This window comes from Notolepis coatsorum, assembly GCF_963971535.1.
Source record: "Notolepis coatsorum genome assembly, chromosome: 4".
NCBI classification, from domain to species: domain Eukaryota; kingdom Metazoa; phylum Chordata; class Actinopteri; order Aulopiformes; family Paralepididae; genus Notolepis; species Notolepis coatsorum.
The window spans coordinates 7,193,627-7,219,863 of record NC_140168.1 but is presented as its reverse complement, the minus strand read 5'-3'; the positions used below and the strand labels follow the sequence as shown (position 1 = coordinate 7,219,863).

Below are 26,237 nucleotides of genomic sequence, written 5' to 3'. Positions count from 1 at the left end.
AGAGGTTTTAAGATGGTCTCTCCTTTTGTCTTGTAAGACAACCTGATGAACGTCTTTGTACCGCCGTTCCCACTTTTTTGTGAAGACGACAAGTGTCCATCGGTCCTTTGTTCCTAGTAAAAGCACGGTGAATAGAACGACGCACCCTTCAACACTGTATCCATGCATCTCTAGGCATTTAGAAAAGTCATCATCCGACTATATCTTAGTAAAAAAACATGTGACGCAGCCAAATTCCCTTTGTGACACACCAGCATGCAAAGAACCCCCCCCCCCCCCCCCATAGTGCTCCCAACACACACACACACACACACAGTGGTTCTCAGTGGAAAACTGTGCATTACTGCAGACGACACACACCACCAACTTCAGTCAGTGTGCTGCTTTTGTTCAGAGTGTGTAAAGGAGCCTTTCTTATTTTTTTTTCACAGTCACGGCCCCCTTGGCCTGCAGATCAACTGTCCTCTCTCAGTGCAAATACTAGGCTAAATGTGATGATTAAAACCAGTAGAATACAAACACGCCGCTCTCTAAAAAGCACCGTGGGAGCGGCACGGCACTCGTCTCCTCTAGATGGGTTTGTAAAGCAGAGACGTGACGTATTTCTTCTTGTATCTGTGAGTCGCGCTGAGCACCATCACTCCGTCCTGAGAGGGGGGGGGAGAGAAGGGAGACACGAGAGACATCAGTGCCGTCACGATTGGCCTGCGGTATCTCAAGCCCCGCCCTCGTTTGATTTTATTAGCCATTTAAAACAAAATACAAGATTCCAGAAAAACGTCAAGGATGCTACACAAAAAAGTCAAGACTTATTTCCATTGCGGTCTCAGGCAGACAAGCGATACAAAACATGACCACAAATAACAATTTGACAAACTACATAGACATAGAACATTTTAAATGCAGTACAAACGTAGCCACAGACGACAATGTATCAGACAACATTTTTAGGGATGCACCGATATGAAAATTTGCCACCGATACCGATTGTTCAACTAACACAATCGGCCGATACCGATACCGATATTTGTGGCAAAAAAATTTTATAATATTTTTTTTTTATGAAACTACTGTATCACCAGTATGTCTCTAAATGTTTTGATGAATTGAAAATGGAGGACCCTTATGTAAAAAAGCTGAAAGTCTTTTTCTGGTCTTCATCCTCCAGTCCACTGAGCTGTACTGTATTGTACCCACTCTGCAATCTGTCAATAAAGCTTTCAATCAATCAATCAGACAAATGCATAGAAAAGCCCTTATTATAACCAAATAACAAAAAATTATATTATTGTTTATGAAAATGTTTTAGCCCTATGCTTGACTATTATTTTAGCCATGGCAACAAATAAAATAATAATAATAAAATGAATAAATAAATTATTAAATAAATAGGCTACACGTCTCTCTTTTTGTGCTACAAATTGTGCTCACCGATATGAACATAGGCCTCTTTACTTACTTAAAAAAAGGAAACATCAAGAAATATGTTTATGGTATTAATTCCACCATGCCATGTAGCACTATCTCTCTCAGTATGGTCTGCCGGGCTGCAGCTGGATACTATTGTCTCAACCAGAGCTCTCAACCAAAGCAATGCAACAGAACAATTTAGATTGACAGTCGATTCTGCCAATTACGTCACACCGCTTGCACCCGCCTCTGCTGTTACCACCAATCGGCAAGCGCGTATTTGTTTTTTACTTCCTGGATGTCTGCCATTGATCTGCAGCGAGAGATCAACAACAAACCAACGTGCTAATAACGTTAGCTCCCCGCCGGCCACGAGTAGATTACCAGCGCTCCGCAGGATGACCAAACGAGGCATAATGATTTTACTGCAACGAATGTTATAATAAAACAAAGCTTTTCTATACATTTGTCTGATTGAAAACTTTATTAACAGAATGGGTACAACTCAGTACGGGCTCTGAGCAACGGAAGGAACTGAGCTATGAATTGAGTAATGCTTGCTACTTGCTATTAGGGATGGGTACCGAATTTGGTACTTTTGAGGTACCGAACCGAAACACGTCGGTACTACCGAGTATCGAATCAAGTGAGAAACCGAAAAAAAATAAAAATAAAAATAAATAAAAATATTTTTTATTAATCTTTTTTTTTACTTTTTTCTTTTCATGTCAACGTTCTCACGCACAATATATGCTTACCTAGGATTTTACTTGATTCAACAACAAAGCAGTCGGAGCAATGACAAGCTGAAAACTGTCGAAATTGTAGTTATTTGAAGTTTGGATTTTTTTTTACGACTGAGGTAGGTAAATTAAATTTCTTGAGACTAAAGTACCGAAAAAAGGTACCGTTGGGTACCGGTATCGATTCACAGGTACCGGTACCGGTATCGGTTCAAATGTGAAAGGTACCCATCCCTACTTGCTATGTTCGGGTAAATAATATGCTGATGTTATTGAACGTGTAACACTAACTATATAACGTTAATGCCACAAAACAAATGCCTTTGTTAATCATAAGTAGTAACTTTGATGCAGTAGCTTGTGTGTGTGTGGGGGCGGCGTTGTGCAGGTCGCTTGACTGAACTTTTTTTTGCCTTTTGACGTGACACAAATTGATGGATATTTATCGGCTACTGCCATTGGCACATTCGAGCTTATCGGCCGATAGGCCGATTGCAGTCAACAAGGCACTTATCGGCCGATACCGATACCCGACCGATACATCGGTGCACCCCTAAACATTTTCATGCATTTTAAAATCTAGTTTTTGACATTGTCGAGGAGCCATGATTTGACTTTTTTCTTTAAATTGTGTCGGCTACTCATGCAACTTTTCTTGATCCTCCAACCCTCCCAACTGTTGCTCAGAGGAAAAGCGACGTGGTTGGAGGATCAAGAAGAGAGGGCGGGGGCTTTGTGAGGATAAATAAAGCGTCTAAAGAGTCTTGCTGCCACAACCCACCTTTATAGAGAGAGCGTAGAGGTGGTTCAGCATCACGTGGTTTGGCTCCGGCAGCAGGGCGGGGTCGCACTGCGGGAGGAAGGGAAGAGGCGGAGTGAGCCAGCAGTAACAACGACACATTGATTAACCTGTTAAGCTGATTGGGGGACCCTGCCGTTCTCATCATGAATGGATCAATACAGACCGTATTACGGTAATTAATGTTGTGTTACTTTTTCAAATGTAGCCAAGAGTAAAGACCCTAACTAACCCTGTCAAAACAGCAGTCATGGGCGCCAGGGTGGCCGTCCCGGGTTCGACTCCCGGACCCGGCGACATTTGCCGAATCTCTCCTCCCCCCATATCTTCCCCCATCCTTCCTCTGTCTATCCAATAAAGCAATAAAATGCCAAAAAAAATCTTAAAAAAAAAAAAAAACAGCAGTCAAAGTGTATATTTTCAGCACTACGTTTGTTTACCAATGATTTGAAAATCTTTCGAAAATAAGAGTTTCTCGCTGTGAATAATGTGAATTCTCTGTGCACTGCATCGGAAAAAGGTGAGTAGTCACTTGGCCATAATAAGGTAATTTATAGGCCTGATATTCTGATATTCAAATGCATTATAATTCAAATTGCATGGGTGGCAAAATTCAGTACTGTATCTAAAAAGAAAAAAACGCTGTAAATCATCTCCCCTTTATTCATTTGCTTAGATATTACCGTATGTACACTTGATCTCAAGAAGGTGCTGACTCAATGTTAGCATGGTGTTAAAAACAGTGCACTGGAGGCAAGTAAACATGCCCTTGTGCTTCAATTTGATTGGCCTATATATGATCTTCCTTGAAATCGGATTATATATTAACTTGATCGATGGACAAGGTCAAGGTCAAGTTTATTAGTTAAGGCCCAAACTGGGCAATTCATGTTACAGCAGATAAATAGTGATCGTTTGTTGGAAGACAATTGAACACTGTGTTTGAAAACATTGTTACAGGTTTATTGCAATAAGGGGGAGGACCTGATAAGCTAATTGCTTCTTCCTATTCCTTTTTGGACAAGAGACTGTTTTGTTTATTTTTTTATTATTCACAGCAAATTATCTTTGTATTTTAAAATGTCTTTGGTTATTCTAGGTTATTTTTATTTTGTTGGAAATAAACTATTAATTCATGCATTCATTCATAACAAGCAAACTGCCTGTCAATCAAAGGAGGTCGGACTTACAACTTTGCAAAGCTGAAAGTGAAACTGAACACGGATGGGATATTTAAACACTTTGCGAGAGCCAAGAGAACAGCGAAAGTGGACTTTGAAAAGGTTATATGAGGTAGGAAATGCATTCAGCTTGTAGACTATAGAAGCACAATAGGAAACGATGTCCATTTGAGTGAAAATGTGAATAAAAACAAAAGCGAGCCGTTTACAAGAAAAACTCTGTTATTAACCTTTAATATTAATATTTCATTTGAATTTGCATTTGAGCCTATTCATAGCTGAATGGTATTCTTAGGGACAAGCGACGGCCCTAGTGAAGGGTGAGTTCTAGTGGTTGGGGGAAATATAGATACGTAGTAGTATCGCGATACTTTGCGTGGCGATACTGTATCGCTACAAGGATGCCAAGTATCGATATTCTATTATTTATTTATTAAAAAAATATATATATATATTGATTTCTTTTTGTATAAGGAAGTTGCAATGTTCATTTCAATACCTGTAATAGTACAGTAGTCCACACACACACACACACACACACACACACACACACACACACACACACACACACGTGTGCATTCAGTTAAGTTGGAATATGACTGTAATACAAACAGTTCAGTTTGTCAGGTACATGCAACACAGATTACAGGGTTGACATCTGTCTGCTTGAGAAAATCCCAAGTTCTGCAATAAAAATATTTAAGTGAGATGAACAGACTGAAAACCTTTTTTTATTAGACAAAACATGGTGACAAAGTTTTACTTTGCAGTTGAAAAAAGGTAATAAATCGCAATATATCGCAATATTAATATGACAATACTCAGCATGTATCACAATATATTTTGAATCGCAATACTATCGTATCGTGCCTCAAGTATCGTGATAACATCGTATCGTGAGGCCTCTGGTGATTTCCCACCGCTAGTGAGTTCTAGCAGCAGACGAGAGTTGACGAGAGGTAGAGGTGAAAGGTCGAGAGACGCTCACCGACACGTTGGTGTCCTTGTTGAGGATGACTTGGAGGAGGTGCGGGGGCAGTATGGGCGGGGCTTTGAAGCGCTCCTCGGGTCTGAACATGTACTGCTCCTGTCCATAGGGCCCTGGGGGGGAGCTGGACAGATCTGAGGGGACACACGGCAGACAGAAATACAACGTAATTAGGGCCGCACCGAATAGTTCCAAGCTTCGTTCATAATGTTGTCATTCTAAATCAACATTTGAATTAATTTCTTTTTATTATTTTCTTTAATTTCTTTTATATATATATATATATATATATATATATATATATATATATATATATTAATATATATTAGGGATGTCCGATATTATCGGCCGACCGATATTATCGGCCGATATCGGCAGTAAAATGTGATATCGGAAAATATCGGTATCGGTTTAAAAACAAAAAAAAACAATAACAATATTTGTTATATATATATCCAGTGAAATTATTAGTTACCTGAAATTATTCAGTTTTTTGGACGGGGAAATCCTGCATATATCGGTATCGGTTGATATCGGTATCGGAAATTAAGAGTTGGACAATATCGGAATATCGAGCATCCCTTATATAGCAGCCAATATCGAGCATCCCTTATATATATATATATATATATATATATATATATATATATATATATATATATATATATATATATATATATATATATATATATATATATATATATATATATATATATATATATATATATATATAAAAAATTTGTCTATTCATTCTGTTTAAACCAATGGGGTTTGTCTTCACAGTTGCAGATAAAGATTAGGCTACACTAATATTATAGTATTATACTATTATAGTATATGACTCGTCATACAAATGTAAATAAAACATTTATCATAAATGATGTAGCCTGTCTGCATCCGCTCGGCGCTCCATCGAGACGTCACCATCACCAACCGTGCCCTGATTGGATTATTTATGTTGACGAAACTGATGAGTTATATAGAAAGTTGATACATTTAATCAGATTAATCACTTTATTCAAATTGAGGATTTAGTTTGAGGATATTTACACACACTTTATTTTTTTTGAATAAGTCATAAAATATGACGACACATTCGAAGCTTTGTTCGAATACTTCAATAGAAGCTTCGAATGTTAAAAAAAATTACATTCGGTACAGCCCTGAATGTAATAAAACTCCACATCAGAACACTATGACAAGTGCCGTCATACACGACAAGGGGCGGTGTATGAAGATATACCAGTACATGGATATTGGTCAAAGAGCAAAACTAACCACCCACATAAATCAGACAAATACTGGACCCTAATTTGCAGGAACTGGGCCAAATCTTCCAGGCTAATTAGAGTTTGAATGCAGTCATATTGTACAGATTAAAACAGCTCATAACCCACACAAACATCATCCAAACATGTAGCAGCATATAAGAAACAGATGTCCTGCACTTTCTTTAATCAATAGAACTAGAACATATCATCTAGTACATCATCATGTACTTATTTAGATCTGAATATTTTTCATCCGTTTTTTCCGTTCAATTAACCCTCATGTCTGGAAAAAAAAAGTGTTACACTCTTACCAGTAAGGGACAAAATTGTCCTCTTCAAAATCGCAATAAAGATATGATATGTTGAAATAATTGTCCACTTTTATTTTCATAAATCTTTTATTCAACTTCAGCCCTGATCATAACCACCACAAATTCAATACATTTTTAAATGTTTATCGCTTTAAATGCCAGTGTGTGTGATGGCATGACAAATTATTGTAAAAAAAATCAAACATTTTTATATTTTCAATATATCAAATGCAAAGTTTTCTGGGGGGGGGGGGGGGGGGGGGTATTATAGGCTAGTATATGTCAATGTTCAGAAACACTGATTTTCGATGGATTGAGTTTTTTGTAATATCAGATCAAAGAAATACATGCCAGTGTTAGCTAGAGACCATGAGTAACTATGCCAAAGTGGCTCATAAAGTAAAAAGGTACTGTATAGGTCAAGTATCCTTGATAACACAGAGGTCAATGTGAACCCCCTGCTCCCATGACCTCATGACATCACCTCTTAACCCTTTGCTAGTTTGTAGTGCAGAGTCCTATTACCTTATTTCACACTAGAAATGAATACAACATCACTTTGAACAAGAACACGTTTATTTTTCAACAAAAAACAAAACATTCAAACGTGTGCATGTGTGAGTTCAGTTTTTGTAACATCTGTGGCAGTATGTACGCGTGTGGTATTTGCAAATGTGCATTTTACACTTGCAGCAGGTGATAGTGGCCTTCTTTCTGTTGGCGGTGCGCTGCACACATGGTGGCCTTGTTGTGGGCCCTGGATCCCCACATAGTGGCCTTGTTGTGGGCCCTGGATCCCCACATGGTGGCCTTGTTGAGGGCCCTGGATCCCCACATGGTGGCCTTGTTGAGGGCCCTGGATCCCCACATAGTGGCCTTGTTGAGGGCCCTGGATCCCCACATGGTGGCCTTGTTGAGGGCCCTGGATCCCCACATGGTGGCCTTGTTGAGGGCCCTGGATCCCCACATAGTGGCCTTGTTGAGGGCCCTGGATCCCCACATAGTGGCCTTGTTGAGGGCCCTGGATCCCCACATGGTGGCCTTGTTGAGGGCCCTGGATCCCCACATGGTGGCCTTGTTGAGGGCCCTGGATCCCCACATAGTGGCCTTGTTGAGGGCCCTGGATCCCCACATAGTGGCCTTGTTGAGGGCCCTGGATCCCCACATGGTGGCCTTGTTGAGGGCCCTGGATCCCCACATAGTGGCCTTGTTGAGGGCCCTGGATCCCCACATGGTGGCCTTGTTGAGGGCCCTGGATCCCCACTGGCACTGGTCTGCCCTTGTGCTTCAGCCATCCTGGCAGCGACTCTGGGCCTCTGTGGAGTCGCCAGTGCTGCTCCCAGCTCCTCCAGGAACAGGTGGCGCCTGTACAGCTACCCTGGTTCCAGGTTGGATCCACAGCACATATTAGGGCTGCACGATCTCAATTCATAGACCTATGCAATCTCATTTCTAAATTATGACAATTTATTTTATTAAAAGAATGTAATTTTTTTATTTATTTATTTTTTTACTTTTTACTTAACTTTTTTAAATGATGACGATTCTGACTCGAGTTCTTTTGTATGTTACAAGATACTTTTAAGTTTAAGTCAAGCACTTTCATATACGTTATGTTTAAGTCAAGCACTTTCATATATGTTACCCATTTAAGAAAGAGTGCAATAAATGATTTTATTGAAAAAATAAGAATCGTGTGAGAGAATAGTGATCTCAATTCTTAGAGAGAAAAATCGTGATTCACATTTTAGCAAGAATCGTGCAGCCCTAGCACAAAGGCATTGAATGCGGAGACGTCCAGGATGTTGTAAACATGATTGTTCCAACCAGGCCCATCTTGCGTTTCAGCAGCAGTTTCAACCCGGCTGGATAAGCTGGTCAGGAAGGCCAGTAGCGTGGTTGGACTCTCTAGCGGTGGTGGCGAAGAGGAGGAGCCTTGCTAAGCTCCAGGCCATCATGGAAAACCCCTCCCACCCACTATACACAGACTCGGCTGACAGGAGGAGCAGGTTCAGTGCCAGACTAACACTCCCTAAATGTAGCACTGAACGGCACAGGAAGTCCTTCATTCCGACAGCCATCAGACTTTACAATGCATCACTGAGCAGAGAGGCGTCTATACTTTCCGTAGCCGCATTTCTGGCGGACGCTCTCTGATTGGCCACTGTTGCCCAATCGCGTGACGAGCTGTGTCTTTGCCCATTTCCGCGTCGAGAACAGCCTGCAAACTACCTGGCGTTCTATCGCCATGCTCTAAGACAAACTCTAACCTTAACAAACTTCGAAAGAGTGCCTAAGCTTAACCAGTGTAGAAACAGGCGTCGGCCAATCAGAGAGCGTCTTGCCAGAAATGCGGCTACGGAAAGTATCGACGCAGCACAGAGTGACAGTTACCATCTTCCTGGACTTTTACTTTTAAAACGACAACTGTTCAATATTACACTTACTGTAGACTTCTGTATATTTTTTACTGTATCTTTTATACTAGAATGTATATACATGACATATGAAATGTGAATCCCGGTCCGTACTCTATTATTATTATCTTATTCTCAGGCCTATTCTATTCTTAGGCAATTTGTTTCGTTATTCTTATTCGTGACTTTGTTTACTGCGAGCGATTTGTAGTGTCAAATTTCCCTCGGGATGATTAAAGTATTTCTATTCTATACCATTCTATTCTTCCCCATGTCCATACGACGTGAAGAAATGGTCACAGCCAGGTATGTCGTGCCAGTCCTTCCGTAAGCTCCAGAACGACTCTCCTCCCCTGGTTGACCTCCGTGGCCTCCCAGCCCTCTTGCTTCCCCGTGTAGACCCGCATCCTCAGGGCACATGAGGTCCCGGCGTCACAGGCCACCCACCCCCCACACCTTGATCCCGTATCTGGCTGGTTTGCTGGGGATGTACTGCTGCTGTAGCTGAGGTCTGCGTCCATCTGCCCTGCCCTGCTCTGCTGCTCTGCTCTAGATTGACTCTTACTAGTCATGCTGCTTGCGAGTATGACTTACTACTAGGGATGTCCGATATTATCGGCCGACCGATATTATCGGCCGATATCGGCAGTAAAATGTGATATCGGAAAATATCGGTATCGGTTTAAAAAAAATAAAAAACAATAACAATATTTGTTATATATATATCCAGTGAAATTATTAGTTACCTGAAATTATTCCGTTTTTTGGGGTGGGAAACCCTGCATATATCGGTATCGGTTGATATCGGTTGATATCGGTATCGGAAATTAAGAGTTGGACAATATCGGAATATCGGTATCGGTAAAAAAGCCAATATCGAGCATCCCTACTTACTACCATAGTGACTTTGTTCACCGTCACGTCGCTTCCGACTGAGAGAACGTTGTGCGCATTTGGCTGCCGCTTCTCATCGGAGTTTGTTTGTGTTTACACACACTTTGCTTTTGAGATACCGGTACCTTATGTAAAGCGCTATATAAAATATGTATTATTATTAGGGCTGTCAGTTTATCGCATTAATTAATTACACAGCAAATTATCGCGTTATGAAAATTAACTCAAAATGTATTTTAAAAAATAATTATTTAATTTGTATTTTTTTTAATTTATTATTCATTCCATAATAATGTAGAATACACAGTTACAGATTTTTTTTTTTTTTTAAATGGTCCCTTTGCATGTTCTTGGTATCTGATTCTAGGGACATCTATGGATCTCAGGGAATGTATTCCCGGTGTCAGAAATACTGTGTCTGTTACTAGGCTTGAGTAAATTGTAATGAACAAAATGAGAATATCAATTACATTATTTTTTTTTTATCTTTGACTGTGAATAACACCATGCTAAAATTGACCAGACCTGAAAAATCTAAGCAAATTAATAAATGAAAGATGATTAATCAGAAGGTTTTGTATAGATACAGTACTGAATTCTGCCATCCGGACACATGCTATTTGAAATATGATTATAGAATATCAGGCATTAATCCTGTAATTAATTAGATACATTTTTTTTAATCACCCAACAGCACTAATTATTATGTTATTGCTGCTTGGAGCTGCAGCGGCCTCTGGAATGCAACCAGCTGCTCGTCCGTCCACACAGACGTCGTAGGTTGCAGAGCAGCGAGAGCCGGTGTTCCCACTTCTCCCACAACACGTTGAAATGGCAACGAGCTTGTTGTCGTTCCTCTGACGCCGGGGGGATCATCAAACCGCAGCTTGGCGGCTAGCACAACAAGGCCACCATGTGTGCAGCGGTGCACCGCCGACAGAAAGAAGGCCACTATCATCACCTGCTGAGAGTGTAAAATGCACATTTGCAAAATACCACATGCGTACATACTGCCACAGCTGTTACAAAAACTGAACTCACACACAACAACACGTTTGAATGTTTTGTTTTTTGTTGAAAAATAAACGTGTTCTTGTTCAAAGTGATGTTGTATTCATTTCTAGTGTGAAATAAGGTAATAGGACTCTGCACTACAAACTAGCAAAGGGTTAAAAAAAAAGGTGATGTTATGAGGTCATGGGAGCAGGGGGTTCACATTGACCTTGAACTATACAGTACCTTTTTACTTTTATGAGTAACTTTGGCATAGTTACTCTCTAGGCATAGGTCTCTAGCTAACACTGGCATTTATTGGCAGAGTATTTATTTTATCCGATATTACAAAAAAACTAAATCCATCAAAATCAGTGTTGTTGCTAATCATTGACATATACTAGCCTGTAATAATCCCCCCCAGAAAAATCCACATTGCATTCGATATATTGAAGTTTATGTGTAGTTTTATTTTTTTTACAATAATTTGTGATGCCATCACACACACACTGGCATTTAAAGGGTTAGAATTATAAAATATATTTCATATTTGGAGGTTATAATCAGGGCTGTAGTTGAATAAAAGATTTATGGGGGGGGGGGGGGGGGGGGAGTGGAGATTTATTTCAACGTAATATTTTTATGACGTTTTCTGTCCCTTAACACATTGTGTGCCAACGAAGAGAAATCTCGTTGTTGGCCGCCATGCATTGTGTGCCAACGAGAAATCTTGTTATTTAATAGTTATTTCTTTTATTAGCGATATCCATTCATTTTTCATCCATCCAGCCTCACGTTATCATTGGGACTGTCTCTGAGCTCGAAAAGGGCAAATACCGCCCCCTATCGTCTCCCGGATGGTATTGCACCCATTGGAATGGACTCAATGGAAATACATGAGAAAAAAAAACTCCGGATTCCACATTTTACTTCTCAGGCATGTAACCTGAGACTATTGCATTCATTGAGGCAACCGAAAGCAGCATGGATTATCTGTTTCGAGGTCTAACGTTGGATCAATAAACGCGATCAATATTTGGAATGGCGATCAGGAATTGGAATAATCTTTTTGCAGAACATCTGATCTGAGGTAAGGAATCTATTTGACCAGTTTTGGGGTAATCAGATGTTTTTTTCACACATTTCACAACGCGTGTGTGGCTGTGTGTGCGTGTATGACGTTAGCGCTGACCAGGTCATGGATAATAGATTTTTCAGCCCGCTTCTCTAGCGTGCATAAGTACACATATACTATCGATAATCTAGCGTTTATTTGAAAACTATTCATAAATAGGCCGAAAAATTACAACGCGTTTTGTGTATTCCAGTAAATGGCTATTTTCACGGATTTTTCTGGAATCACTATAAAATCTTCAAAACTATACTCCTATTCAAAACGGTATAAAACGGAAATGTACTGATGAAAAAACAATCCGTTTCGTACATGTTGACTGCAAGCAAGTCATTGATAAGCGACGGGCGTATTAGACACATAGCCATAATTTTAAGATATAGTTTATGCGTTTGCAAATGTGCTCGCCCTCTCATTGACTAGAGTGGTGGCATCCAAGCGATAAATAGCGCACCCCCTGCCGGCACACAATCAATCAGATTTATTTATATAGCACATTTAACATGACACGTGTCAACCAAAGTGCTGTACAGAGGGTAGATACATATAGATACATATTGACAACAATCACACTCCGTTTTATGGGAGGGCACACAGGCAAACACATAGGAAAACAGGGCATGAGTCAGTGAACAGGAAAAGCTAGTATAAGTAGAAGTGGGTTTTGAGCCTAGATTTGAAGGCATCTATCGAGGGGGCAAGCCTAATGGAGGTGGGGATGCTGTTCCACAGTTCAGGGGCTGCGACAGCAAAGGCACAATGGGCCTCATTCAACAATACTCTCTTATTATTTTTCTTATATTCTTGCTTACCTGTCTTGTTAAGAGAACAATAAGAAAAGCCACCGCCACATTCATCAAGCCGTTCTTAACGTCCAAATCTGTTCTTACCCAGGTCGGTTGCATCATGCATCCCACTCATTCTTAAACTCAAATGCGCGTTCGCACTCACTTAATTTGCATAGAGTCACGCCTGCATGCTCCTTATAAGGCAGGTGAGGTGTATGCAAAACAGCTTGAGAGTTTCTGGTATTGCATGCTGATCCATTCAACAGGAAGCGGTTTGCGAGTTGCGACTGATCTCAAAATGAGATTAGATTAAAATGTATTGTTATTATACAGCACAAGTACAATACACCATCCAACCAGAGAGGATAAATGCATTTAATGCTCCAGAAATAAATACATATAAATAAATAAGCGGCTTAGCGAGGCAGCCTTAGTGCACGTCCGAGCGCACACACACAAGACACACATTTGAATACTTTATTTGGTTCCACAAATTATATTAAATAAACAGGGAATCAAATATATCGGGGCGGGATCGATTGCCTTTGATTTGCGGTGTTGCCAGAGGTATGTCAGATGCGTTTCGTTGCATCGCGGAGAATATTCCATTATTGAAAAAACGCTGATCAGAATTGACACCAGTCTGCCCCACTTCTCTGTGCCTCCGGGAGTAACAGCAAAGTTAGGTCTTACCTGGAGCAGTGTTGTGTTCAGTGTCCCCCTGTACGCTCTATCATGTCACTGGAAAGTAATCCACTCGCAATCTGACATTAGTCACTGACACACACACACGGGCGTCTCACGACTCATGACTCAATGCATGTGTGCGACCAATGTCAGATTGCGAGTGGATTACTTTCCAGAGACATGATAGAGCGTACTCTCGAGTGCTCTCGACCACTCTTATGTTCTTGCCTGAGAAAAAAGCAACAATAAGAAAACTTTGCTGAACCCCAGGTAAGAACAAAGTAAGAGGAAATGCTAGTTAAGAACAAAATCTGTTCTTATATCGCTTCATGCATGAGGCCCAATGTGTTAACTTGTGTATGTACAAAACGGATTGTTTTTTCATCCGTACATTTCCGTTTTAAATAAGAATATAGTTTGTGATTCTTAGTAATCCCAGGAAAAGACGCGATAATAGCCCTTTAGTGGAATACACTAAACACGTTGACATTTTTCGCCTGATTATCGAATCTTCCTGAAACCAACGCTAGATTATCATTATTATCCTTCCTCATGCAAGAATGAAATGGCCCTAGTAGCGCGGCGCTCCCCCGCCACCTCCTCCCACTCAACGGCACACACACACAGAGACAGCTTCGATCGGGGTAGAAAGAAATATCAGATCAACGCAAGATTTTATATAGAGTCCTTACCTGGTATCTGATGTAATGCAAAAGAAATAATCCAATTATCTGATCGCCATTCCAAATACTGCTCGTGGAGGTCCTTCCCACATTACCGAGTGTTACACATGAACGGGCGGGCGGGCGGGGTTACTGTTCCATGCCACCGTTGTAAAGGCCTACCTCGCCTGAGTATTTAAACCCCGCCCGCATGGCTCGGATCGTCCCAGAAAATAAACTACACCATTTCTAATAGAGTGCAATACCCGCTGGAAGGCGTAGGCGGCGGTATTTGCCCTTTTGCGAGCTCAGACCCATTCCCAACGATAACATCAGGCTGGATGGATGAAAATGAATAGATATCGCTAATAAAAGAAATAACGATTAAAACCCGACTATACTCGTGATTGGCGCTGAACGGTCGGCGAGTTAACCCGACTATCATCGGGTCTGGCATTGAATGAGTTAATGGTAGGAGTGTGAGTATTTTTTTCAATCCGACATTACAAAAAAACAAAAAAAATCCAGATATTTAATTTATTTATTTATAACGTTATGTGCTTGCATAATGTTAAACTATCCTCTTGGCTTTTACTTTGATATATTTACTTGTCACGTGGGTCCGTTCTTCAAATCAAAAAGGAATCATGAAATAAGGAATGGGCAAAAACCAAAATTGGCCCATTACCGTACTTTTCGCACTATAAGCCGCACCTGACTATAAGCCGCAGCAGCTAAATTGAATGATGTGTACATATATAAGCCGCACTGGACTATAAGCCGCAGGTGTTTTAATGTTTAATTACCATATGTAATTAGCATTGGGACACAATACTGTCGGACAAATAACAAGAATTAACTCATTTACAAGTTGTATTAAGTTTAGCAAATAAGGGAACAGATAAATAACATTTCAATGCAGTCAAAAAAGCAATATTTAGATTTTAACATTTTCGGGTTTGGTCACGTCGAGTCACATATAAGCCGCACCGTTATATAAGCCGCAGGGTCGAAAAATGGGGAAAAAAGCCGCGGCTTATAGTCCGAAAAGTACGGTATTTACATTTGGTTTTCTCCTTTTCTTCTTTTGATTCTGACAACAAAATACGAAAAACGGCTCTGTATTTAGATTTTGGTTTAAAACGGAAATACGTAAAAACCATGGCATTTCCGTTTTTTCCATGTTGGTCTAAATCCAAAAACAAACTATCAAAACGTACACGGACGTCCAGCGCTCTCCGGCTTGGAGACAGACGGCATCTTTCCTACACACACACACACACACACACACACTTCACCCATGCTAGACTGCTGGTTTTGCACCACGCTTATTTGCACACTGCCGTATTGCACATTTTGTAGCCGCAAATATTTTAAGGGTTATTAGTTTATTTAGTTAGTTGGCGCCATAGGTTTTTGTAGTATTGTATTTTTGGTATTATTGTAGTATTGTATTTTTGGTATTATTGTATCATTGTATTCTACATTCTATGCTAGTAATATCCTTTATAATAGATATATATTTCTATACCTAATGAACAGGTTCAGTGTCATTCTCTCTATAATAACGAACCTATGTGTTTTAATTTAAATGGTATCACCCGGGGACTTTAACCTCGAAAACAAAAGTGGCGTAGACGGCAAACAATTGATCTTTATTTGGTTTTACAGTAATCATGCACTTTATATGGTGCAAACCAATTACATTATTGCTGCCATTCTTAAGAGTGTAAGTTCTATGTGACTGAATGGGCCACCGTCACATCACCACAAGTAGTTATCTTATCAGCCAATATCATTTTTCAGTTGGGAATAGTTACCATAGCTGCCAAGGCCCAACTGTCCAATCCGATTGCTTGGTTGAAACGTTGTCCGATGAATATTAACATATTAACCGTGTATATGGGTCACTACTGGTTAGGCCTGTCACCGACTAAGGATTTGTACAGTCGACTTTGATTGGCCGAAATTTGCCCATAGTAACTACCCCCCCCCCCCCCCCCCCCCGAATGCAAAACAAAATATATATACTTTTTTTTGTTTTTAACTTTTTTGGGGGGGATCATTCCATTTGGGCTGTGGGAGGTGCTTAATGTCTGAAGGAGTCGACTGAAGGCTTCTTGTCCTCTGCGAAAGCATGCAATTGGTCCACTGATGGATACATCTTGATATTTGTCTAGTCTAGTGTGTTCATTAGATGAACATTAGGTGAAATCCTCTTTCAGTGCCTCTGTGCCCGTTTTCTTAGGCAGTTAGCCTCACTGGTATGCGCGCCATTAGCATTAGCCACGCTTCTAGGCCTCTTTGCTTTTGGTTAAGAATGATTTATATAAAAAAAAATATATATATATATAAATAAATTATAATATTTTTTCTTTGCATTCGACTAAGAGGTTGGCAGTCGACTACGGCTCCTTTCGATCGATTAGTCGACTATTCGACTAGTCGAGGTCAGCCCTACTACAGGTACACCAATATCTTTTCTAAATGTTCCACCCTACCCTGTATTACCGGTAATAGAAAAAAGACAAAGACTTCGCTTCGGCCGTCTGAAACAAACATGTCCGTGTCAAGGTGCCCGACAGACCCGACGTGTCGGAGCACTCCAGAGAAAGTCCACCTGCAGCGGGTCAAACATGTCTGTGTTAGGGTTAAGGGTCAAGGGTCAAGGTGCCGACAGACCTGACGTGTCGGAGCACTCCAGAGAGTCCACCTGCAGCGCGTCAAACACCTCAAAGTCAGACTTCTTCACATGGATGAGGTTGTTGATGGTGCCAAGTTGGCTGGTGATCACCGGCTGGAGGAAAGAGGGAGACACGAAAACAAAATATGATCGGATATTTAAAAACGCTGGAATGATATATAATATCATTATTATAAGATATTAGGGGTGGGGGGGGGGGGAATCGATACGTAGTAGTATCGCGATACGTTGCGTGGCGATACTGTATCGATACAGGGACGGCAAGTATCGATATTTAATTATTCATAAAAGAAATTAAAAAAATTAAAAAAAAAAAAAATTGTATAAGGAAGTTGCATTGTTCATTTCAATACCTGTAATAGTACAGTAGTCCACACACGCACACATGTGCATTCAGTTAAGTTGGAATATGACTGTAATACAAACAGTTCAGTTTGTCAGGTACATGCAACACAGATTACAGTGTTGACATCTGTCTGCTTGAGAAAATACCATGTTCTGCAATAAAAATTATTGAAGTGAGATGAACAGACTGAACTTTATTTTATTAGATAAAACATGTTGACAAAGTTTTACTTTGCAGTTGAAAAAAGATAATAAATCGCAATATATCACAATATTAATATCGCAATATATTTAGTATCGCTATCGTATCATGACTCAAGTATCGTGATAGTATCTCGTATGGTGAGGGCTCTGGTGATTCCCACCCCTATAAGATACAGGAAATATTATATAAAGACATAATGCGTTACAGTTGGGGAGAGTCGTTTCACAGGCTGCCATTGGGCGTCGTTTACCTCTGCGGCATCGTGGACCCACTGTCCGTCCACAAAGAACTTGTACTGGTGCTCCCCTTCGGGCAGGTCCAGGATCGCTACGAAGTCATTATGGCTTCGGAGAGAGAGAGAGAGTGAAACAGACCTGTATCAGTCAAATCTAACCCTGCGACAAGCGCTGGCACAGCACTCTCAAGGTCATGTAATCAGAGAGTGAGCAATGAGCAGCATGTTGCAAGATATCTCCCATTTGGAACACTATGTAACACAAACCATCAAATACACTCACAGCACACACAGCCTGTTAAGCCTTAAGCTTTTCTTTATCATCGATCAATAGAGACCGTATTAGATCCCCAATTATCATATCATGGGGTATCGTTGGAAAGCCACACTCATTGGCTACAACCCTGTGCAAAGATTTTCCGAGATCGCCAAATGATTGACGGAGCTAGAGCCCCGGGAGTCGGGGGTGGTAATGTGTACTTTTGCGTACTTTGGGGCACGCCTCACATATCGGCATGTAACTCGAGAACCGCTGAACGGATTTTGTCACCTGAAAGGGCAATCGACAGGCAACAAATAGGGCTTTAATTCCATCTATATATTGTATTAAAAGAAATGCACACCCGAGCCACTAGAGGTCGGCAAAGAATCGTCCACATGTGGGCCCTTGGATGTTAAAGGTCAACCTCCATGTTGTATTTTTGTTCAATAAACAATGTGGACTAGGCCAACAGTGGCTTTCATGAAGAAGGGGAAAAAAAGTATTGAAATTGACCCAGTTTTAGCGTTTTTATCAAACATTTTGTCTGCCCAACACAATCACCACGCACGTGCATATTTTAATCAATTGTTCATAACGTGCGTGTGTAATCGTCACAACAGGTGCAGGACAACAGGGGGCTCACCAGGGGGCGCTGAGAGTCACACAGCTAGTGGCAGGCAGAGAGCCTTGCTACCATAGATATGCTTGCTACTACTAGCCGAATGGAAATGTATCCGTTTCACCTCACTATTGCTCCGTGATTATAGCCATCCATCCATCTCTAAAGCTAACCACTATTTGTAAAAGCCACAACCACGTTACCATATTTGTAATAATGTAAATCATTGTGTCGTTGTACACATATTGTGTTTATAACGTTAGTAGATAACATAGCTTAGCTTGGTAGCTATTGTGCTAACAACATATCCCGACATCCGGCTCGCTGGCCGGCATGAACGGCTGACCCAAAATGGTTCTCTCCTCTCTGTACACCCCGTCCCCACGGATGCCCTGCCGGGGGGCCCATGGACGCGACGGCGGCGGCAGCCACAGGGCGCCCGAGCCCGCAAAGGCTAGTGTTACACGATAGCTATGAGCTAACTAGCGCTGCGGGCTCCGGCGCCCTGCGGCCGCCGCTGCCGTCGAGCCCACAAGCTCCTCCGCGGGGACGGGGGCACACAAAGAGGAGAGAACCACCCGCAGGGACGGCGGGCTAATAGGCTAACGTCAGTGAGTGTAGTGGTCCCGACTGCGTGTAGCAGGGACGGCGGAGATATAGGCTAACTGTGATGCACCGAGTGAGCCACCATTGATCTAGTACTATGACCCGGACGGACATAAGGCATACGTTTCCTGGAGTGACGTCACGGCCGTGCTAGGTGCTAGCGTCTGATAAGCTTTTAGATTCGGCTCATTAATATGCACCTGTTGTCCTGTTGTGACGTCGGCGTTTGATAAGCTTTTTTGATTCGCGCGTGCATGTTATTCGTGCGTGGACCTTTTTAACTCTTTCAGAGTGGCATTTCCGGTGTCAAATGGAAAAAAATAAATAATGAAATTATATACCAATGATGTAAACTACCCATAATTGATCAGTAGGGTTTAACCTAGAGGTTGGGCTTTAAGGTCAATGTTTTTAAATATTTTTTTTTGTAGCCAAGAGTAAAGACCATAACCCTATCAAAAACAGTAGTCAAAGTGTATATTTTCATTTTTACCAATGTTTTATACGATTTATCGGAAATACAAATGTATGGAAAGGAAATGACTAAATCCAGATTCAACCCTGCCATTGGAATGAGGAGCATTTTCCCTATCCATAGATTTGGCCATAATAAGGTCAAGTTCAAGGTCAAATATTAATTTATAATTAAAATCGATCATCATTAATTACTGTATCTACAAATCCTTCCGTTTAATCATCTTCCCGCGGTTCATTTGCTTAGATTTTTTGTACACATGATCTCAATAAGGTGGTGAATGAGCTCAGTGAGCATTTTCTCCTACCCGTATCAATTTTTGATCAAAGATGCAAAAATCATAAATCATAATTTATATTCTCCTTTGTTTCATCACAATTTACTCAAGCCTAGTAACGGGCACAATATTTCTGACACTGGAAATACATACCCCCAGGTCCCTAGATGTTCCTAGATACCAAGAACATGCTAATTGACCTTGCAAAAGTGGAGCAATCTTCCATTTACTTAGGCATGTACCTTTAGGCGAAATACGGCTTACAGCTTATCTTAAATAAACAACTCACTGTAGCACCCACTTTAGACACTTTATCTTTATTGGTAAAGAGATTTGCACCACAACTCATACCTCATTGCACCTTACCCTAAATTGTACCTCATCCCATTTCTGCATTGTACTGTAACAAATTTTTTCTACTCTGTATTGTATATTGTATGTATATTGAACACTTTTGTTTACACTTGTTTACGTACTTTTGACTTTCTATTTTTCTGGTTTGTAAAGCTATTTTTGAAAACTATACAAGGGTGAATAATACTGTTTCTTTTGCTATTTTCTTTTAGAATACTGTTTGAGTCTTAATCTTTTGTTAAGAATATAGGACAGGCATATATAAGCATTATGCTTCAGTCTGTACCTTTTCAGTCACTGTAAAATCAAATATTGTTAAATGATGATGTATATTGTATTGTGTGAGATGATGACTGAATAAACTACTACTACTATTTTATTTTATTCTATTCTAGCACACTCTCAGGAGCAAAACAGGAAAATTGCATTTCATATAAAAGTATTCTGTATTTGTGTATGACAACTAATAAAGAAACTTGAACTTGGAACTCAAAACAGCCCACCTGTGTACCTTTTGTTGAGGGGGATCTTGTTGTTCCAGTTGTTGAACGAGCCGGCGATGTAGACCTCCTTCCCTCCTCCGGCCCAGCGGATGACCGTGGGTCTGGACTGAGGGCCCGTCTTCACCAGGTCATCTAGGTCTGGGGTGGACTCCTTCTCTCCCGACGCCTGGAGGGGAGAAGGCTTTTAGTTTTAGTTTCGTTTATTTGACAATTATTAAAATACATTACATGTTACAACAAGTCATGCATCCAGGCGGCTGGGTGGCGCAGCGGACTAAGCGCTTGTCACCAACGCGAGAGACACTGGTATCAAATCCAGCTTTCAGCGTTGCCTCCGGCTTTGGCCGGCCGTCATACTGACTCAATTGGCAGAGTCAGCGGGAGGGAAGCCGGTGGGGTGGTTTTCTGGTCGTTGTAAACAGCGATTCCTACAGGTCGGTCAGGGCGCCTGCACAGCGAGGGAGGGAGATGGTGAGGGTAGTGTGACCTCCCACACGTTACACCTCACCAATGAGAGTCCGCGCTGTCAGGTGAAAAGAGGCTGCTGGCTGTCTCCTATGTCTCGGAGGAAGCATCCGATAGACTTCAGGGCTCCCTAGACCGACCAGTGGGGGGCACATGCGAGCAACGACCAGGAAGGGGAGGGGGGAATTGGCATAACGACTAAAAATTGGGATGGGAGAAAAAACATCATTATTAATCAAATGTGTAAAAGATTTACAGACACACTAAAACTACACTACATTCAAAACTAGAACCGTCCTTAGTTACTCTGGGACATTTTCTAGGAGCCATTTCCTAACGTTCACCTTGAAACTATACAGGTTCAAGATCCGTTTAGTGGTCAAAGGCAACTCATTCCACTCCTGTGCTCCTCCTTTGTGAGCAAATGAGCACTGTCCCATCTTTGTTCTACACCTTGGAGGATGCAGGTTTGCTATGCTAGATCTTGTTCTGTGGCTGTGTGATTCACTAACACTAGGGAAATAGTTGCTAAAATATTTGGGGATACATAGCAAGTCATGTCCTTTGGATGAGACACTAAACCGAGGTCCTGACTCCTGACTGAATCTCGTCATTAAAGAACCCAGGACGCCTATCGCAAAGAGTAGGGGGGGTTCCCCGACGTTCCTGGCCAAATTCCCAATCAGGTCTCCGACATCAAGGCCATCTAATCATCCCTTAATTGGCTGGTATCAATCCCTGTCTCCCGAGCCGTTCAGCCATTGTGTAGTGTGATGTGTGCCTGGTGCCAGTGTATGGTAGCCATTGTGTAGTGTGATGTGTGCCTGGTGCCAGTGTATGGTAGCCATTGTGTAGTGTGATGTGTGCCTGGTGCCAGTGTATGGTAGCCATTGTGTAGTGTGATGTGTGCCTGGTGCCAGTGTATGGTAGCCATTGTGTAGTGTGATGTGTGCCTGGTGCCAGTGTATGGTAGCCATTGTGTAGTGTGATGTGTGCCTGGTGCCAGTGTATGGTAGCCATTGTGTAGTGTGATGTGTGCCTGGTGCCAGTGTATGGTAGCCATTGTGTAGTGTGATGTGTGCCTGGTGCCAGTGTATGGTAGCCATTGTGTAGTGTGATGTGTGCCTGGTGCCAGTGTATGGTAGCCATTGTGTAGTGTGATGTGTGCCTGGTGCCAGTGTATGGTAGCCATTGTGTAGTGTGATGTGTGCCTGGTGCCAGTGTAATGGTAGTCATTGTGTAGTGTGATGTGTGCCAGTGTATGGTAGTCATATATATATATCTACTACATCAACATGACAGTTGAACAGAGACATTGATGAAAGATTAAACGTATTTTCAGTTGTCATAATGGTATATAGAAACACCATTTCAGGAGACTCCTGCAGACTCCTCCAACCTACCACCTCCCTTTCCCCTTCCCTACCTCTCCTGCCCCCCCCCCCCCCCCCCCCCCCCCCTCGGTTTCCTTACTTCCCTGACTGTTCCCCTACTGGACTCTGTATTAGTTACTTGTTACCCGTTGGTTTTATGTCTTGCGTATTCATACTGTTGCTTATTCCCTGTGGTTCTGTTCATTCGTTTTGCTCATTGTCAGCGTCTTTGGGTTTTTGAAAAGCGCTTTATAAATAAAAATGTATTATTATTATTATTATTAGTGGCGTGTACCTTGGACTCTGGCCCGTGCGTGTTGAAGATGTTGGGGTCATCCGTGCTGTCCACCAGCTTACTGCTGGGTTCCTGGTCCTTGTGGCTGCCCGCCCCGCTGTCGGAGCGATGAGCCTTCGCGGACACCCTGTCACTGGTGTTGCCCATGTCGTCTTATTCCAAACAGCGCTAATGGGAAGAAAACAATATAGGATAATGGAGCGAGTGTCAAGTGAAGCGAATATTTCTCATCCAAAAGTGGTAGATGAGACTATAAGCATTTGACTATACCAGTGCATAAAATGCATAATATGTTCTGTGTGGCTGATGCCGACAGTCGAGTATGTTGTGTGTGTCATAAATGTTATGATTAATTGAAAATGGGGGGCCCTGATGTAAACAAGACGAAAGTCTTTCTCTGGTCTGCATCCCCTTAACAATTGTGTATTAGCGGCTGGGTGGCGTAGCGGAGATTGCGCTTGTCACCAATTCAAGAGACTCCGGTCTCGAGTCTCTCGACTCCCCGAGTCAGCATTGCCTGCGGCTTGGGCCAGTCGTCATACTATCTCAATTGGCAGAGTCAGCGGGTGGAAAGTCGATGGGTGGGGATTGGACGTTGTGGACAGCGACTCCTACAGGTCGGTTGGTGCGCCTGCACAGCAGAGACAGGAAGTATCTGGGGCAGCGGGAGCCTCCCACGCGTTACTCCTCGCCACTGAGAGTCTGCGCTGTCTGGTGAAAAGATGCAACAGGCTGCCTCCTCGTGTACCGGAGGGGACACGTGATGCAAGGCTTCTATCCTCACTACAGCCGACCAGTGGGAAGCATAGTCTAGCAACGTTCAAGACAGGGGAGGGGAGAATTGAAGGGGAGAATTGGCAATGCGAAATTGGGATGGGAGAAAATAGAAACAAATAAGGAGAAAAAGTGGATAAAAAAACAAAACGTGTGTATTAAGCCGTACTGTATTGTACCCATTCTGCAATCTGTTAATAAAATGTTCAATCAATCAATCAATGAGGCTAAAGATAGAAGACCATCCCAAATATGATTAGGCACACGTTTAGAAGCCTTCTATTTCGGAGAAGCCTATCTGATTTGTCACAAACTGACAGGCCGTTCAGTCCATCCAAAAAGAGACACTTGGAGCAGTGATTAAGTCGAAAATGACAACTAGGCTCAATATATATCAAAAGCTCCTTGTCCGGTCAGGACAGTATTGCGATTTTAATGCTAATGAAGGTCAATGAATGGCCTTATTAATATTCCACAACACCAAAAATCACATAAAATGTCAGACCAGGGATATAATATTAGCCTTAGCCATACAATGTCCATCACTTTACACGTAACAGCAGGTCTTAGTTGACTAATGTAAAATAGATCAGATTAGACAATCAACTCTCGTGGAGGTTGATTGATTGAATTGAAAATTGTATTAACAGATTGCAGAATGGGTACAATACAGTACGGCTCAATACACACAATTGTCAAGGGGATGCAGACCAGAGAAAGACTTTCGTCTTGTTTACATCAGGGTCCCCCATTTTCAATTCATATACGACATACTGACATACAAATAAGACAGTACTGCTACATCTAGACATTTATGACATACCATCTACAAATACAGTACCGTTTGTTGCGATACAAAAATAGTCTAAAAAAGAGAGTATACATTTGACAAAGAAACTACTGTACATTGACAATCAACTCTTGTGTGGAGGTTAACTTAACAGCGACATAAACATAACCTAGAACTGCTAAGCTTGCTGGCTAACGTTAGTTGCACATAAACCTCCGTGGTAGCTATAGCTATCGGCCGTGTATCCTTGATTTTATTTTATTTTATAGACATAAAAAAGATTTGAAAAAAACATTCCAGAAAAACGTCAAGGATGCTACACAAAAAGAAGACTTATTTCCACATTGTGGTCCTTGGTCTCAGACAGACAAGCGATACAAAACAGGACCACAGATAACAATTTGACAAACTACATAGACATGAACATTTTAAATGCAGTACAAACGTAGTTGTTGACATTCTGAGCTAACAGCTCTGTAACGTTCTTCTCCATGTCACAGGTTAGAGAGCTCCCCAGAGTATTTTTAACCAACGTTAAGCTAGCCAGCGGTACGCTAGTTATTTATTATCTGCAGTCAACACTCAACACAAGAAGAAGCGGATTTACTAAGTCTAAAATATGACAATATTGGCAACAGAACAATAAACATGACTATACTTCGTGCATTGCTAATTATTAGCTAAATATGAAAGTTTGTTTTGTACTTACTTCTTACCTCTTCTTCTCCAACTTCAATACGGGTGCCCGGTTAGGACTCTTGTTCTTCTTCTTCTTTGGTGGCGAGTGACGTCATGGCAGCTTAAAATAAATATATAAACATTAAAGGGCCACTTCAAAAAAAAATAAACTATGCTGATTTATTTGGCTGATTTCATCTTGTTTACATCAGTACCGTACTGTACAGTACAGTACCATGAAATTATATAGATGAAAACATTGTAATACCTAATTGTTACGTTCCAGCATGTGGCTGTTGTATGCATAGCATAAAACTGCAGTGCCGCAGCCCCATACATAGGAGGGGCCTGTACTGTGCGCTGGGGGCCTGTACTGTGCGTTGGGGGCCTGTACTGTGCGCTGCACTACTGCGCATGCGAGAAACAAAGTAAAGTAATCTAGTCTAAGGGTTAAGTTTAGGCCCTCATCCAGAAGAGGTTAAGTTTAGACAGTCAGGGCTGGTAATCCAATTGATATTCAGTTTAAGATAAAAATTCTAGTCTATTGTAGTGACTACAGTATTGGTTCGTGTTCTCCTCTGACTATGTTGTGTAGTGGTGGGAGGGAACGAATGATCTGGCACCGCGGCCAGAGGGGACAGTTATTGTGGTTGCACTCGCAGTTGTATTCATTACTGTGCTAGCGATTCATGTGCTCTTGTGTTCTGTATTTACTGACGTGGCTTTGTACATTAAACAAGCATTACGTTACCTACCATGTCCAGGACTTTGCGGCGAACCTGGCAGGCAATCGCTTCTTCTCAAAAGTGGACCTGGTACGGGGGTACCATCATTTACATTTACATTTACATTTAGTCATTTAGCTGACGCTTTTATCCAAAGCGACTTACAAGTTCTGTACGACAAGCCATCAGGAAGGGCACAACTCTATCAGCTGAGCAGCAATGTTCATCAAAGTGTTGAGTGCTACAGTGTAGGTTAGTTTATTAGGACAAGTGCAT

At 41.5% G+C, this 26,237-nt stretch overlaps 1 protein-coding gene across 1 annotated transcript; it reads right to left on the bottom strand.

The window, feature by feature from the left end:
• Positions 1 to 296: 296 nt before the first annotated feature.
• On the bottom strand, positions 297 to 25,331 carry prkab2 (protein kinase, AMP-activated, beta 2 non-catalytic subunit). Its single transcript, XM_084312478.1, has 8 exons — positions 25,268 to 25,331; positions 22,995 to 23,162; positions 20,870 to 21,027; positions 17,781 to 17,874; positions 16,959 to 17,073; positions 5,122 to 5,255; positions 2,935 to 3,003; positions 297 to 647 (listed from the first exon to the last, which is right to left on the bottom strand). The coding sequence occupies exons 2-8, from the start codon at positions 23,139 to 23,141 to the stop codon at positions 570 to 572; spliced, it is 795 nt and encodes a 264-aa protein (XP_084168604.1). The 5' UTR covers positions 23,142 to 23,162; positions 25,268 to 25,331; the 3' UTR covers positions 297 to 569.
• Between the last annotated feature and the right edge of the window lie 906 nt (positions 25,332 to 26,237).